Genomic DNA, 17,716 nt, shown 5'->3' on the forward strand with positions numbered 1-17,716 from the left:
TGTGGTGTCTGCATGGAAGTCAGGCCGCATTTTGAATGACACCATGAGACTGTAGGAAATTTTCAGTCTTAATTTAGATCTTGGTAAAATCCTAGTTCATCCACTCTGAGTGGTCCCAAAACAGTCTCTGTAGTGATATCCACTGATCCTTTCAATGATCTGGGGATTTTCACCTCTTGGGAAGCTGGTGCATTATGTGTGGAAAACAAAGTCAAGAGGTATGGAGAGAGTGGGATCAGATTGGCATCGCTGAATGGCCAACATCTACTCCAATGCTTTTATGTTCTTGGTAAGCACCTTTCACACTGTGAACCCACAACAGACATTGTACTCTGCTGTGAAAACACCACCCAAGCTTGTAACTTACTGCATCTAGAGCACAATCAGCTGACATGTGAGGTTACTATCAAAGGAGCTTTAGTCTCTTTCCTAACTTGGACAATTATCAACATTACTTCATGATTAGGTAAGGGTGCTTCTGCTGACAATGTCTACAATGCATCCGTTGTCTAGGTTCATGTCGAACATGCTCTAGTTGCTATTCCAAGTAGAGGCAGTACCTTCAGAAGACAAGAGTCACACAGCATAGAATCAGGCCATTCAACCCACCAGATCCATGCTGACTAGTGGGTAGCTATCCATATCAATCTTACTTCAAGCATTTGGCCTGTAACCTTCAATGCCCGGCAGTTTAAAACACAGTTATTGACTCCGCTTCCACAACACTCTCTGGCATTGCTTTCCGGGTGCTTCCGTTCCTCTGTAAGCAGACCTCCAGAACACAGAAGTTTTAGAGAGGGCTCAGAGGAGATTTACCTGGAGGCTGCCTGGGTTAGAAGGTATATCTTAAGAAAACATTTTTGTGTGAACTAGGGCTTTTCATTTGGATCAATGGAGCATGAGAGGTGAATTGATAGTGGTGAGAGGCATAGATAGAATGGACAGCAGCACCCTCTCCCCAGTGCAACAATGGCCAATACCAGAAGATATGTGGTCTAACACAATATTCTAACACAAATTAGATATAATACCTCTCTTTCCCTTATTAGGGAGAGAGAGAGCCTGTGTTATGTTGAATTACCGGGTGAACAAGTAGTCTTTGGGGTACTGCAAGTCTGTGTCTTTATTGATGCTTTGCTGTACACTTGAGTGCTCGGTGGAGGGCCCTGAAGCTATTTTGCTGATGGGGTGGGGATTCATTGCCTTGCTGCCACGTGTGTGGGAGAGGGGAGTTGGGGGGGGGGGCTTTTGCGTTCTAACGTTTAACAGTTATTCATTCTTCGGGGCACTCCTCTGTTTTCGTGGATGTTTGCGAAGAAAAAGAATTTCAGGGTGTATATTGTATACATTTCTCTGACATTATATGTACCTATTGAACCTATTGAAGGTGAGTGGAGGGAAGTTTAGGTCAGAAGAGATATTTTACACAGAGTCATAGGTCCCTGGGACACACTGCTGGGGATGGCAGTAGAGGCTGATTATATAGGGACACTGAAGATAGGCACATGGATGTAAGAAGTATGGAGGGTTATGGGTTCAGTAGGAGGGAAGGGCTAGATTGATCATGGACTATGTTTATATCAGTCAGCACATCGTGGGCAGAAGGGCATGTATTATTCTATGTTGAACACAAATTGATAAAACACAAATAGTGAATTAGGGAACACTGTTTCTGTTACGTGGGCTGAATTGGATATAATGCAATTTTGATCAGGAATTATCCCACGGTAATCAGACATCATCACCTCTTAAGGACACAGGCTGTTAGTTTCACCACGGGAGGCCACTTTGGAAAATGACAAGCAGTAAAAGCTGTCTTAGAGGAAGGAAAACTGCTTACATGTAAACTACCTGCAGTAATCAGATACAATTGTCTCATAAGAACACAGGCTGCCAGTTTTACTGTGGGAGGCCATTTAAGACAGTTACTTTAGAAACTGACAAGCAACAGCTTTCATTAATACTTGTGCAATGATATTCTGTGTCACACACAGCCTTTCATACTTCTAGTAAACAAATAAATTTACTGTGTATTTATTAAAAACTTTTATTTCTGAAAATCCAGTGGGAAAAATAATTGTTATTCTAAACATGAAACTCTCTTGCCCCTCACCTGTTCTTTCCCATTGAGCCTTTTGTTTATATAATACAATATTCTATAGAACAAGTTTTCTTAGGAACAGAACTATCATCTTATAGCAGAGTTACTCAATGCTCTTTGGGTGAATGGAATCTTCCTTAGATCCCTTCTAAATCACTTACCTCTTACTCTAATTGTGGGCCCTTTAGTTTTATTCACTCCTGATAAGGGGAAAAGAGTACTCAAGCCAATGGAAGGTAACCTCAGAAAAGTACAAAGGATTGTTTTCTTCGTGTGGTGATCAGTTAAACTTTTTTTGTTTTCCTTTCATGTTGAAGCATTCATTCACAATGATCCATAGGAACCAACTGCTTGAATGTGTATGTTTTCTACAAAACATGCTTGGGGCAGCACAGTAACTTAGAGGCTAGCCAATGCTTGACAGTACCAACAACCCAGGGTACTGCCTGTAAGGAGTTTGTATGATCTCCCAGTGACCACGTGAGTTTCCTCTGGGTGCTCCGGTTTTGTTCCACAGCCCAAAGATGTACCAGTTGCTAGATTAGTTGGTCATTGTAAATTGTCCCGTGATTAGGCTAGGGTTAAATCGGAGCTGATGGACAGCACGGCTCGAAGGGTTTATTCTGCACTGTATCTCAGTAAATAAATAAACAGCAGAGTGCTTCACTAATCAGTTTCAGTCCTTTACCCTGATCTTCCTGGGAGAAGCCAATGGGTTTCAATCAGTGTCCAAAGGACCACACAGTTTCATACAGAGGTGTTACCCAGGCAACTGATCCAGTCCCATCAACTCTGGGTTCAGCCTTTCAGTGAATCATTTCCTTTAGCTCAATAATTTCTGCGTTTCATGTCCATTTTGTTGCAGTTTGTTTGTATGTTAACTTGCTATTGTGTCCATTTTTGGATGTTTCCTTAACTGCTGTCTTTTACATGGTTTGAGCGGGTGAGTATGCTGGTCATCATGCTGAACTGTGTCACCCTTGGGATGTTCCAGCCCTGTGAAGACAGCACCTGTGAGTCAGAACGTTGCAAGATTCTAAAGGTAGGCTCATGTTATTTATCTCTTAAGTACAAACAGAGGTGGGTCAGCCAGAATATGAAATTTCAAGTCAAACCTAGCTTACGTTAATGGATTTCACAATCAGAATCAGGCTTAATATCACAGATATATGTTGTGCAATTTGCAGTTTTGCAGTGGCAGTACAGTGCAATACATAAAAATATCATAAGTTACAATAAGAAATATATTAAAAATTAAATTAAATAAGTGGTGCAACAATAGTGGGGTAGTGTTCAAGGGTTAGTTCAATGTTTATTCAGAAAAGTGATGGAGGAGGGGAAGAAGCTTTTAAAATTTTAAATCTTCCCCACTATCTATGTAGGCCCTGCTATCCGCTGAAGAACCACCCTTTACTTCTTCCTCTTTCACAACGAAACATAATTTGGAGTATAGGACTAATTCAATTCTGAAGAGGTCTGAAGTGGTCAAAGAATCAGAGTTTCAAATAATATTACTTCAGCTCTGTTTATATCCTAAAAACGTGAGACAACTGTACTTGTTTAACATTATCGGCATGCATAGGCTAGATGTGAAAGGCAGCATTCTATTTACACCTTCATAGTGGGAGCAGAAAATAAGAACCAGATTGGCAGTGAAAGTGTAGTTTGTTCATTTCCATACCTACTCTGTCCCACTGTAGCACTCTGGCACTCTAACTATGAGCTTTGCCACTGTACAGCTGAACTACCCTAATCCTGGAGTAGGTCGGCAGGTTAGGTAAGGGCAGGCTGGTTCTAATAGTTGAACAGTTTGAATAGTGGGGCCACAGTCATAAGTTCAAAGTATATTTATTATTAAAATACATACATGTCACCATATACAATCCTGAGATTCATTTTCTTGCGGGCAATCACAGGAAACACAATAGAATCAATGAAAGACCGCACCCAACAGGATGGACAACAGCCAATGTGCAAAAAAAAACAACAAACTGTACAAAGACAGAAGAAAGAGAAAAGAATAATAATAAGTAAATGAGCAATAAATATCGAGAGCATGAGATGAAGAGTCCTTGAAAGTGAGTCCATAAGTTGTGACTGTGATGGGGCGAGTGAAATTGACAGATCTTCATAAACTTCTAAGTAGAGCTGCAACCGTGTTTTCTTTGTAATGGCATTTGCATGCTGGACGCAGGACAGATCCTCTGAAATGATAACACCAACGAATTAAAAGTTGCTGACCTTCTCCCCCACCTCTGATCCCCTGATGGAGACTGGCTCATGGAGCTCCAGTTTCCTCCTCCTGAAATTAACGATCATCTCCTTGGCCTTGCTGTCATTAAGTGAGAGATTGTTGTTGCAGGACTATTCAGACAGATTTTCAATCTCCCTCCTATATGCTGATCTGTCACCACCTTTGATTCAGCCAATGACAGTAGTGTTATCAGCAAATTTAAATATGGCATTGGAGCTGTGCTTAACCACACAGTCATATACAGCGAGTAGAGCAGAGGGCTCTAGTCCTGATTGGCTAGTATTTGCCTGTAAACACTGATGAATTTATTAAATGAAAAGCAATATATTGTTGATGCTGACAAAATGAAATTAAAACAAAAAGTGCTGGAAATACTCAGCATTTTTGGGAGAGAAATACAGTGAACAATAAAGATGGTGCACAGATGTGGCAGTTTTATCCCAATCCTACTCCCTGGACCTGGAACATCTGGCAGACAAGTGTCAACCATTTTATCTGCCAAGAGAGTTTTCTGCTCTCATTCAGGTTGCAGAGTATTTTCCAGCCTAGCCAACGTCAGGCTGGCACTGGACGAGCTGAGCACCATGATCAGCAATCACAAGACAGTATACCTGATGCCCTTCCAGTCACCGTGTGAGACTTCAACAGGTCAGCATGTCTGACCAACGACCACTAACATGTCACCTGTGGAACCAGAGGAGCCAACACATTTGACCACTGTTCCACCACCATCAAGAACATATACCATGCCAAATGAACCCCAGACTTTGGCAAGTCCGATCACCTAGCTGTACTTCTACTCTTAGCGTTAAGGCAGAGACTGAGGTCCACAGCACCAGTGTGGTCAAAGGAGGCAGAGGAATGCTTACAGGACTACTTTGAATTGGTGGACTAGACCATATAATCTTCAGATCTGAATGAATATGCCTTGCTTGTCACCAGATTTGTTGAGAGCTGCATGGATGAGTTTGATAGATAGATAGATAGATAGATAGATAGATAGATAGATAGATAGATAGATAGATAGATAGATAGATACTTTATTCATCCCCATGGGGAAATTCAACTTTTTTTCCAATGTCCCATACACTTGTTGTAGCAAAACTAATTACATACAATACTTAACTCAGTAAAAAATATGATATGCATCTAAATCACTATCTCAAAAAGCATTAATAATAGCTTTTAAAAAGTTCTTAAGTCCTGGCGGTAGAATTGTAAAGCCTAATGGCACAGTTTGTGCCTTCAAACTGCAAATACCCAAACCACAAGCTGCGGATGAATCAAGAGATTTGCAGTCTACAGAGGGTTAGATCCATGGCGTTCAAGACCAGTAATCCAGAACTCTACAGGAATCCAGGTGTGACCTAAGAAGGGCTATCTTAAGAGCAAAAAACAGTTCCAGATGAAGTTAGAGACAGAATTGGATACATGTCAACTATGGTAGGGTTTATAGACCATTGTGTCCTACAGAGCGAAACCTAACATCATCAATGGCTGTGATACTTCACTCCCCAATGAGTTCAATGCCCTTTATGCATGCTTTGAAAGGGATAATAAAACAATACCTACACAAATCTCTGCAGCTTATGATGACCTTGTGATATTTACCTCAGAGGTCGACAACAGAATATCTTTCCAGATGGTGAACCCTTGCAAGTCATCAGGACTTAATGGTCAACCTGGCGGGGCATGAAGAACCTGTGCCAACCAACTGGATATCTGCAATCTCTGACTGCTGCATTTGGAAGTTATCACCTGTTTCAAAAGGGCATCTATCATAACAATGCCCAGGAAGAGCAGGGTGAGCTTCCTCAATGACTATCGCCAGGTAGCACTCACATCTATTGTAATGAAGTGCTTTGAGAGGTTGCTTATGGCTAGAAATAACTTCTGACTGAGCGGGGGCCTGGACCAGCTGCAAATAGCCTACCACCACAATAGGTCTACAGTGGATGCAAACTCACCACTTAGCCTTGGACCAGCTGGACAACAGCAATACTTATGCCTGGCTGCTGTTTAACAATTGTACCTTGGCATTCAACACCATCGTCCCCGGTGTACTAACAAACTTCTATACCTCTGTCTGCAACTAGATCCTTGACTTCCTCATCAGGAGACCGGTCAGCACAGATCGGAAATAACATCTCCTCCTCACTGACAATCAACAAAGACACACTTCAAGTTTCAAGTTCAAGTTTTAAGTTTAATTGTCATTTAACCATACATGAATACTCATGAATACAGCCAAATGAGCCAGCGTTACTACGTGGTCAAGGTGATAAATCACATAACCAACAGTTACATACACATAAGAACACATTCACGGAATAAAAGAGTCATGATGACCCACCCCCACCAATAAACCATAAACACTACCTCACTTTTTGCACTTGTTTTGCATGACTTATTGTTTTCTTTATATTTCTTATTGTAACAAGTCATTATTTTTTATGTTTTGCACTGCATTGCTGCTACAAAACAACAAATTTCATGACACAGTTCAGTGATAAAAACCTGATTCTGATTCTGGCCATTTCAAGTCAATGAACTTTTGTCAGACCAGAAGCTGTTGAAATGAGCAGTATTTAAGAAAGTGATGAGCCAAGGCACAGGAAGTTTGGGAAAGAATGAAAGTGTTGGTGAGGTGGAATGCATCTGTGATTGAATAACAAAACTAACCACAGTGCACATCAAAACAAAAATAGTTTCTAATGAATTTACGCTAGAAAACAAATTGGGCAGCTTTTGCCGTTTTATCACCAACACACAGGAAACATTGGGGTTGGAATGTGTGACAGGGTTTGGAAATTGAAGAAAACTTTTTTCTTTGAAAGCAGCAAAATATGGGCAGTGGTGTTTCAAAAGCTCAGAGCTACATTAAATACTACAGAGATAAAGTGTCAATGGAATTTTCTCATCAGCATCAGTTTTGACATAAATTGGGAAAAGCTCTTTTGAAAGTCTTGAAAGGTTAAGTAGCCATGATGTGTTTGAAAGCAATTATGTTTTCATTTTGTACACATTAACATTCAGATTGTCTGTTAGTGTCCATACATTAATAGAACAAGGTCAGGTCTTCATTAAATATTTCTTCTCATACATATTAAAGCTAATGGGTTACTAGGCAGTAACAAAGAAATTACAAGACCTTATTATTCAAAGTATTTGCTTATCACAAATTTTCCACAGTTTTTTTTAATTACATACACGAGATTAAGGACCAGAATTCAGGATAGGATATAATGCAATACAATGCAATACATAATAATTCAGAAAACAATGCATTACAATAATATATATATTATTTAATTAAATAGGCAGTGCAAACAGAGAGCAAAAAATAGTGAGGTAGTTAACATGAGCTCATTGTCCATTCAGAAATAAGATGGCGGAGCGGATGAAGCTGTTCCTAAAACACTAAGTGTATGTTTTCAGGTTCCTGTACCTCCTTCTTGATGATAGCAATGGGAAGAGGGCATGTCCTTGGTGACGGGAGTCCTTAACATTGATTGCCAGCTTTTTGAGGTGTTGCATTTTGAGGAAGTCCTCAATGCTGGACAGGCGAGTGCCCGTGGTGGAGCTGGCTGAGTCTGGAACTTTCTACAGCTTTTTCCTGGGCAGTGCCCCTCTGTACTGCAACCAGTTCGAATGCCCTCTGCAGTACATTTGTAGAAATTTGCTAGAGGCTTTGATGACATAACAAGTCTCCTCAAACTCCTAATGCATGACTTCTATAACTATATAACTATAGCATGACTTCTTTGCAATTGCCTCAATACTTTGGGCCCAGGATAGATCGTCAAAGATGTTGACATCCAGAACCTTGAAACTGCTCATCCTTTCCACCTTCAATGAGGATTGGTGTGTGTTCCCTCGACTTCCCCTTCCTGAAGGCAACAATCTATTCCTTGGTCTTACTGATGTTGGTGCAAGGTTGCTGTTATACCAATGGACCAGCTGATCTATGCCACTCCTGTATGCGGCCATACCACCATCCAACAATACTTGTTTCATTGGCACATTTATAGACGCCTTTTGAGCTGTGCCTAGCCCCAGAGTCATGGGTGTAGAGGCTAGACCAGTGGGCTAAGCACACATCCTTGAGGTGCGCCAGTGTTGATTGTGAGCAAGGAGGAGACTCCACACAGTCTGTGGTCTCCTGCTGAGGAAGTCAAGAATCCCAGTGCAGAGGGAGATACAGAGGCCTAGGTTTTGATGCTTGTCGATTAGTACTGAGTATGTGATAGCACTGAACGCTGCTGAGCTGTAATTAATAAACAGCAGTCTAATATAGGTTTTGCTATTGCCCAGGTGATCCAAGGCCCAGTGGAAAGCCCGTAAGATTGCATCCACTGTAGACCTATTATGGTGATAAGCAAATGGCAGCAGGTCCAGGCCTTTGCTTAGGCAGGAGTTCATTCTAGCCATGGCCAACCTATCAAAGCATTTTATCACAGTAGATGTGAGCGCCACTGGGCAATTGAGGCAATTGTCGTTGAGGCAGCTCACTTTGCTCTTCTTGGTCACTGGTATAACTGACACTCTTTTGGAGTGGATGGTAACTTCCACCTGCAGCAGTAGAGATTGAAGATATCTTTGAACACTCTATGTGTCTATGTTGAACACTCCTGCTAGTTGGTAGGCACAGGTCTTCAGAACCCTACCATTTGGACCTGATGCCTTGTGAGGGTTCAACCTTCTGAATGATTACATGACATCATACTCCAAAACAGAGATCACAGGGTCACCAGATGTTGTATGGATTCGCACAGGTGTAGTTTTATTCTCACTTTCAAAGCGTGCATAAAGGTCGTTGGGCTCATCTGGGAGTGAGGCAGCACAGCTGTTCATTATGTCACCTTGTAGAAAGTAATGGCCTACAAACCTGGCCAGAACTGGCATGCATCTGATTCCATCTCTAACATCAATCAGAATGTTTTTACGTTCTTCTAACATCCCTCCATAGGTTATACCTTGGACTTCTTGTATAGTTCTGGATCACTGGTCTTGAATGCCACAGGTATAGCCCTTATCAGACTTCAACTCTTCTGGTTTATCCATGGCTTTTGGTTTGGGTATGTCCAGAATAGTCTCAAAGGCACACATATATCCAGACAGGTCTTGATGAAGTCAGTGACAACTGTGGCATATTCATTTAGATTTAAACTCAAATAAATGTTATTGGATTAATTGGCTACTGTAGATTACCCCTAGTGTATGAGGATGCCAAGTTGAAGTCCATATGAATAGTAGAAAGAAAATTGCTGGAGAGTAAGAATGTTCAGATTGCTTCAAGAGCTGGCACAATCTTGAAGAGATGCATTACATGAAAAATCTGAGAAAGTATAATATCTCTAAATTTCTCTCATCAAAGAGTCAAAGAGCATGGAAGCAGGCCTTCTCTCCCTTAAGCCTGCCCTGCATTCATATGAGCATGGATGAACTACCTCCAGCCTCATCTCCTCCCTCTCTGCCAGATACCACCAGCTCCCAATCTCCCGATCTTTCAAGTCTTCTCAGGACCGTCACAGAGGCTGCTGAGCGAGCCTCCAGATGGCTATGGATCAAGAGGTGTGACCCGTGGACCAGTGCTGCTGGGACACAAACCAGGGCCCGATCAACCCTGGCTGGGTCGCCCGGGCAAGAGTGTCTGATGTTGAAAGACCTAAAACACCCAATGACCCCAGGTTACATCACTGACAATGTGTCCCAATGCATCCTAGGATGTATCTCAGCATTGGTTAGGGAAACTGACTTCACCTGGATGCATTCCTAAAGGGTTTAAACACACGGACTCCCACCTCCATCCAATTCCCTCAATTAAACAACAGTACCTCACTGTTACTCAATCTTTTTATAATTAAAAAACATACTTTAAAAATCTCCAAGTTTGTCCTCTAATATATTGTCCACAATAGGGTCAGGAGTTTAAGCAATGATTCCAGAAAGCCTTAGAGTTCTAGAATGTTGGCATACCAAAGTCAAGTTCATGATTCTCAAACTTCACTCATTCTTTAATGCAAAGGGACTTTTCCTTCTCAATTTCCTCAGTACAAAAGGCAGATTTGAAGCAATTTTTTATGGAAGGCTGACATCAGTGAAAGCCTTGGAAATACTAAGCTTCTGCAAATTATTATACTTTTTTAAAGATGAGTTTATCTTGTACAGCATTACTATATTAAAGGGTGAAGTTTGCTGAATTGAATTCAATTCTCCACACTCAGCCCTGTCAGCCACCACATTGCAGAAAATGTCGGGAGATGAGCATCATTCGTATTAAACCTAATTCTTTATGATGAGATTTAGTACAGGTTGATCTCCATTAGTTGCAGTGATTCCTGTCGGCATCTGGTTTTGCCTGAACTGCAGATTGAAGCTTCATGCAGATAGCTTGTTATTCCAATTGGTACGATGAACAAATTTCAACTGTTTAAGTTTGGCCGCTTATGAGTAACTAAAGATCCAGATTTGCCTCCCACTTTTCTCTTCACCTGCCTATCACCTCTCCCTGGTCCCCCACTTCCGAACCTTTCTCCCATGATCCACTCTCCTCTCCTGTGAGGTTTCTCTTTCTTCAGCCCTTTACTTTTTCCATCTAGCACCTCCCAGCTTTTCACTTCACCCCACCTCCCCACCCACCTTACTTCACCTATCACTTTCTAGCTTGCACTCCTCCTTCTTCCCCCCTCCCCCCGCCATCTTATTCTGGCTTTTTCCCCCCTTCCCTTTCAGTCCCAAAGAAGGATCTCAGCCCAAAGCATTGACTTTATTAATTTCCATTGATGCTGCCTGACCTGCTGAGATTCAGATTCAGAAGTATTTACCACATTCACATCAAAACATACAGTGAAATGTGTTCTTCGTATTACAACTAAAGCACCTAAAAATGCACAGTGGGGGGAGGGGTGTAGAGATTGGCACTGTGTAAGTGCCCTCTTGGTGGATGTCACTAAGAGGATGTGATAAGTGTTGTAACCTTAGCAACTGTTAAATACTTCCTAGGTTATAATTTTATTTCACACAGTTGAATAAGTCTAATTGACCTTCCCATTCTTATCAAATTCTACACCCTATCCAACCACCAGCTCCTCCCTAATTTGAATGTATCCCAAAATACATCTTCTCCAATTGGCATTCCACTTGAGTGACACTCACCAAAAACAATATCCCAGAAAGCTGAGTATTGAAAGGAAATGCAAAATTGCTTTTCATAGATTTTCTTTCAAGGGGGTGTTAAGGATTATGAAACTGAAGTGCATAAATGGAAATAAGGTGCAAACTAAGAATGAAGAAAGGTTAGATGGGCAGAATGGCCAATTGTGTTTTTACATTCCAACAATACTACTCTGTGACTTTCCAATTTTTCAAGGAATTGAAAGCACAAGTCACAGGTTGTGACAGGCAGCCTCATTCAGTAAACAATATTTGACTGCATCTTTAAAGTTTAATTCCAGACTCACAGTGAAGGAGATTAATTAATTGAGGGAGAGTTTGATTTCCAAGTTGAAGAGATGACAATGGCGCCATTACCATTACAGCATAAATAACTTAGCACTGTGTGGATTTTTTTTTCTGGTTGCCCTCTGACAGGTTGTTTGAGATCCTATCCCATAAATGTCAGATCTTTTATAGCAGTCGACAGAAGCATCATGAAGCTCCTGCTTAGGCTCCATTGAAGCATGACATTCTGACTGGTAATTCTGTCTTTCAGGGATTTGATGACTTCATCTTTGCATTCTTTGCTGTGGAGATGATTGCCAAGATGATTGCGCTGGGCATCTTTGGCCCAAAATGTTACCTTGGTGACACTTGGAACCGTCTTGATTTTTTCATTGTTGTTGCTGGGTAAGTTCTCAGTTCTTTATTTGCCTTGGTGCCTTTTGTTTGCTTTGTGCATATGAGAATTGTTTACATAGCGGAAGCTATTGAAGTACAAAGTCATGAAATTAAACAGCAGGGAAACAGCCCATTTTGTCCAACTCATACACACTGACCAATGGATACCCTTCCATACAGAGAATCATGGAATCTTAACTCAACCCAACCTGTTCTGAGGTCATAGAGCCCAGAAACAGGGTTTCCGATCCATTCTGTCCACACCACCCACCAAGTAACTATTTACACTAATTCCATTGGTCTATAGCTTTCAATACCTTGGTATTTAAAGTCTAAATACTTCTTAAATATCATGAAATTTCCTGTCTCCATCATCCAGAGTAGATTCCATATCTTAAGCACACTCTGGGTGAAAAAAAATACTCCTCAGATTACCTATGTCCTGTCATTTCTAGATCTCCAAAGGTTAATCAGGATTAATCTCCCCAACTGATCAACAGCATCCTGTCCCCTGTAACTTTCCTCACCATCAACATCCCCACTAATTTTCATGGCACTTGCAAACTTACTTTCTACAAGGATGTTGCTGAGTCTGGAGGTCATGGACATGAATTCTAAGGAAAAATTTAATAGATTAGGATTTTATCCCTTGGAATGTAGAAGATTGAGAGGAGATTTGATAGATGTATACAAAACTATGAGGGGTATGGAAATGGTAAATACAAGCAGGTATTTTCCACAGAAGTTGGGAGGGACTACAAACAAAGGTTATGGATTAAGGGTGAAAGGTGAAAAGTTTAAGGAGAATATGCAGGGAAACCTTTTCACTCAGAGGGTCTTGAGAGTGTGGAACAAGATGCCAGCACAAATGATGCCTGCAAGCTTGATTTCAACAATTAAGAGAAGTTTGGATAGGCACATGGATGGTAGCGGTATGGAGGGCTATGGCTCCAGTGCAGATCGATGGGAGTAGACAGTTTAAATGATTTTGCACAGAGTAGATGGGCTGAAGAGCTTGTTGCTGTGCTGTATTTTCTATGACACTATGATTCTAATATAATTCAAAATGCATATAACAAACCATAAGGATCCTAGCACCAACAACTATGGTATATCACTGGTAATGGCTTCCAAGTAAAATAAAAAATTATCACCATTTCCAACAATTATCCTGCCACAAGCCAAGTATGGAGCCAATCTGACAACCTGCCTTGTACCTCATGAACTCTTTGGACCAATTTCCCATGTGAGACATTGTTTAAGGCCTTACTGGTCCACGTAGGCTAAATCAACCATACTGTTCTCATGAGATATTTTGTAATCTCTCAAATTGGACACCTAGGGTCACCCTCCCCAATATAAAGTCATCCACAGTGGTGAGATTTAGTCTACTTTACAGAATCTAAATTCCATTGGCCTGCTGATTTCCTCCAGCATTTTGTGTGTGTTGCTTGGATTTCCAGCATCTGCAGGTTTTCTCTTGTTTGTGATCTAAATTCCACTGTCTAGTACTTATCTAAGTGTACTTTCATATTTATTCAGTTCATTACTGTTTTAGAATCAAAGTGTGTCATTTTTTTAAACACCCGTTCATCAGATTTGTTTGCTGGAAGTACACTGCACATACTGAGGTACCAAAATACTTGTGGTAAGTTTCAATGCCAAATTCTGCTCTGGAAATCCCTGCTCCAGCACCAATCGGAATTAATAGATGGATGAACATGAAGACAATTGTTTAAGGAATGAATGACAATGTGAATGTACTGCTAATTTTAAATGTTCATTATGTTAAAGTGAAGAGGTTACTTCCTCTGTAAACTTAAATTATTCTTCAAGACCTATTTGTTTCATATCTAAAATGCACTTGTTTATGGACTTCTTAAGATGAAGCACTACAGCTGGTTAATTCAATTGGACTAATAATTCCTCCCCTTATTCCATGTTATCCATTTTTAGATGCACCCTTTCACTTTCCTTGTTACTCTTCTGCTTTCATTTTTCTTTCTTATGTTTCAACATCATCTGTCAGTTGAGAGGAAGTGGAGACAATTAAGTCTTCAATGGTGACCTGAGGATTCTGAATCAGGATCAAAATCAGGTTTATTATCACTGACCTATGTCATGAAAGTTCTTGTTCTGCTTTCCAAACTTGGCATTATTTAAGAGCAAATGAAACAGAAGGAGGAATAGGGCTTTCACTCCCACACACCAGCTCTGGTAAAACCATCAGTGAGGGGGCATAGTCTTAAAGTGCTTAGATTTAGGTACAACGGGGATGTCAGAGGTAAGTTTTTCCACACAGAGAGTGGTGGGTATGTGGAATGCACTGCCAGTTACAGTGGTAGAGGCAGATACAATAGGGTCTTTTAAGAGACTCTTAGATGGATATAAGGATCTTAGAAAAATAGAGAATTATGTATGTGTTAGGAAATTCTAGGCAGCTTCTCGAGTAGGTTACATGGTTGGCTCAACATTGTGGGCCGAAGGGCCTATAATGTGCTGTAAATTTCTACGTTTCTATGTTTCTACCTCAGCATCACTTTCCTGCACTAACAACATGTACCTTGATCCCTCTACTATCTAAAAATACATCGGTCTCTTTCTTAAATATACTTACTGACAGTTCTCAAGTGAAAAATTCCAGGAATTCAAAATCCTCCAGATAAAGACATTTCGCATCTCAATCCTAAATGACTGACTCTTCTTTCAAACCATTAGTATGACAAGATGGCACACCTAGAAGAGCAGTTTCTTCTGTGCCAGAGACCTGGTTTTGATCCTGACCTTGGGTGTTGCTCGTGTGGGATTTGTACGTTCTCCCTGTGACCGTGTGTGTTTCCTCTGAGTGCTCTGGTTTCCACCCACATCACAAGGTAGGTTAATTGGCCACTGTAAATTGCCCCTAGTATGTAGGTAAGTGGTAGAATCCTAGGGTGGGAAAGTTGAAGAGAACACGGGGGTATTTAAAAAACAGGTTAATGTACAATCAATGTGAAATGGGTGGTTAGTGGCTTGATTTCATGTTGTATCTCTCTTTGACTTACAACATTTGGTTCTAGTCACATCAGTCAGGGGAAATAGCAACCATGCACCTTGACAACACACACAGAATGCTGGAGGAACTCAGCAGGCCAGGCAGCAACCATGTACTTGAGCCTATAAGTCTGTAAGAAAACTGTACGTTTCAATGAGATAACCTCTCATTCTTCTAAGCTCCAGACAATATTGGCTATCTGCAACATTTCTCTTCAAAGAAACCAAGCTAGAAATCTTTGTTACAGTCTCTCTATCTTTTCCTCTGTAGTGAGACCAGATCTGTACACAGTATTCCAGCTGGTTTCTCACCAGGGCCATGTATCATTACAAAAGACTGTTTATTTTTGGAATTAAATCTTCCTATAAAGAGAAGTTAAGATGCTTTTGCTTAACTGCTTGCTCTATCTATAAGTTAACTTTTAGTGATTCATATAACAAACACCCTGGTCCTTCTAAACACCAACACTTTTTAAATTTTTCACCACTTTTTGTGCCAGACTGGAAGTCCTCACAATTTTCCATATTGTATTCCATCTGCCAAGCCCTTTCCCTTTCACTTACTCTTCCTGTACATCTTTGAAGTCTTCCTGCATCCTCCTCACAAATCACACTGCTGCCTAGCTTTGTATCATAAACTTGGATATAATACACTTGCTTCCCTCATCAAAATCTCTGATGTATGTTATGAATAGCTCCCAGTCTCATGTCCCAAAAATCATCCAAATATTCCTACTCAATGGTTACTGTCCATGAATCAATCTTCATATCTCATTAATATATTACCCCAATCTTATGTGGTTAGCTATGGCTCCTTTTGGAAGGCCTTCTAATCGTCCAATTTATCATGTCCACATGTTTGCCTATTTCTATTATAGTGATTACAACATCAGAAACTCTAACATATTTGTCAAATATATTGCTTTTTCATAAATTTATGCTGATTCATCTAATGCTATTGTAGAAGCCATGCATCTGTTCTCCATCTACATTGCATTTTTGCTGCACGATTATTATGTTTATTATGGTAACTAGTCACATGAGTGAAGGGTATAAGTCCCATCTTCATGCTTTGTTTGGGACTGGGGACAGACAGATGTTGTATCTTTCGCTGATCAGTCAATTATGCTTAACTTACACTTGGGTATATTTAAGTTTCATCGCTTCAAGATTGTATGTTTGCTAATTGCTAATAAATGTTCAAATACCCATCTTCAATCATTATTAGAGCTGAGGGCATGCCATGCAAGTATAACAAATGCACGGGGTCGCCAGTACCAGCAATTGTTTTAGTTAGAACTGGCTGCTACAGCTATTATTATTTTACAAGAGTCCTGCTACCACTTCTTAATAGATCCTAGCATTTTCTCTACTGTTGATGATAGGCTAAGACATTCTTAGATAGTAAAGTTACATTTATTACCTTCAAATCTGTGGAAGATGTTCGTGAATCTATGAGATTTTTGGTAGATGGCAACTAGTGCATCCACTATCTACTGAGCCACCTCCTCCAAATTCCTCAGGGTACAGGTGAACAGGTGTCAGGGAATTATTGCATTTCAGTCTCATTGATACAAATATTTATTTGCATTTTACATCATTTCCTTTTTTGCCCATTAGAATTTCTCCCGTATCATTGTCAGGAATCTACATTTCTGCTAATTTTTATATATCTATGGAAGTTCTTGCTGTGTTTTCCCCAACAAACTCTTACATTCAAAATTCCCAGTCATTTTTTTGTTTCTTTCTTGAATCCTACTTTCCCCAAATCACCAAGTTTACTGCTAATTTTGTCCATGTTTTGAGACCATTTCTGATTCATTTTTAGAATTTCTCTTATTGACCTCAGCTAGACCACATTTCCTTTTGAGCTTTCATGTTTTAATGGTACAATACTTTCATTAGTTCTATTAATGTTAGGCATTGTTTGTTCACTCTCAGCTCTTCTAATGTGGTTTCCCAATCTACCATGCTAAGTTACGGCTCATTACTTCACTGTTTGTTTTGATTTGGAACCATGGTTTTGGGCTGAACTAAACCACTTTCAATCCAAAATAAAATGCTAATATATTAAAACCACTCTTTCCATTAAACCTTTTAACTTTAAGATTTTTATTTAACATGTTTTTATAGTAAATTTATAATGGTTTTCTTATTGGTTTTCTAATATACTAATAAAAAGCTCTCTCTCTTATAACTCCAGAAATTCATCCTCCACATTATTATCTCTAATTGCTTTGTCCAATGATTTTGGTATTTCTTTGTTATATGTACCTTAAATTTCCATATTTATAATAGTACTGCCACTGCTTAGAGCCTGTAGAAGACTCACAAAAATATATTCTGGCTCTTGTTATTTCTGTTCTCCAACGAACCCAATTCGACCTCTTTGCTATTCTTCCCCTCCCCCCACTCTTGATGCTGCTTTCACCCGCATCTGCTCCTTTTCCCCTACATCTTCGTTCATCCCATCTTCCTGCTGCCTTAAT

General features: G+C 40.2%; 1 protein-coding gene across 2 annotated transcripts in view; it reads left to right on the plus strand.

Moving 5' to 3' along the window:
* The first annotated feature begins 3,023 nt into the window (after positions 1-3,023).
* cacna1g (calcium channel, voltage-dependent, T type, alpha 1G subunit) overlaps positions 3,024-17,716 on the plus strand; it is a 315,144-nt gene continuing 300,451 nt past the window's right edge. For both annotated transcript variants that reach the window (XM_073026745.1, XM_073026746.1), the window contains exons 1-2: positions 3,024-3,143; positions 12,070-12,203. In XM_073026745.1, coding sequence (XP_072882846.1) covers positions 3,051-3,143; positions 12,070-12,203 — 227 coding nt within the window. In that variant the 5' untranslated portion in view covers positions 3,024-3,050. The remainder of the gene's footprint in view (positions 3,144-12,069; positions 12,204-17,716) is intronic.

This window comes from Hemitrygon akajei, chromosome 22 (genome assembly GCF_048418815.1).
Source record: "Hemitrygon akajei chromosome 22, sHemAka1.3, whole genome shotgun sequence".
Classification (NCBI taxonomy): Eukaryota; Metazoa; Chordata; class Chondrichthyes; order Myliobatiformes; family Dasyatidae; genus Hemitrygon; species Hemitrygon akajei.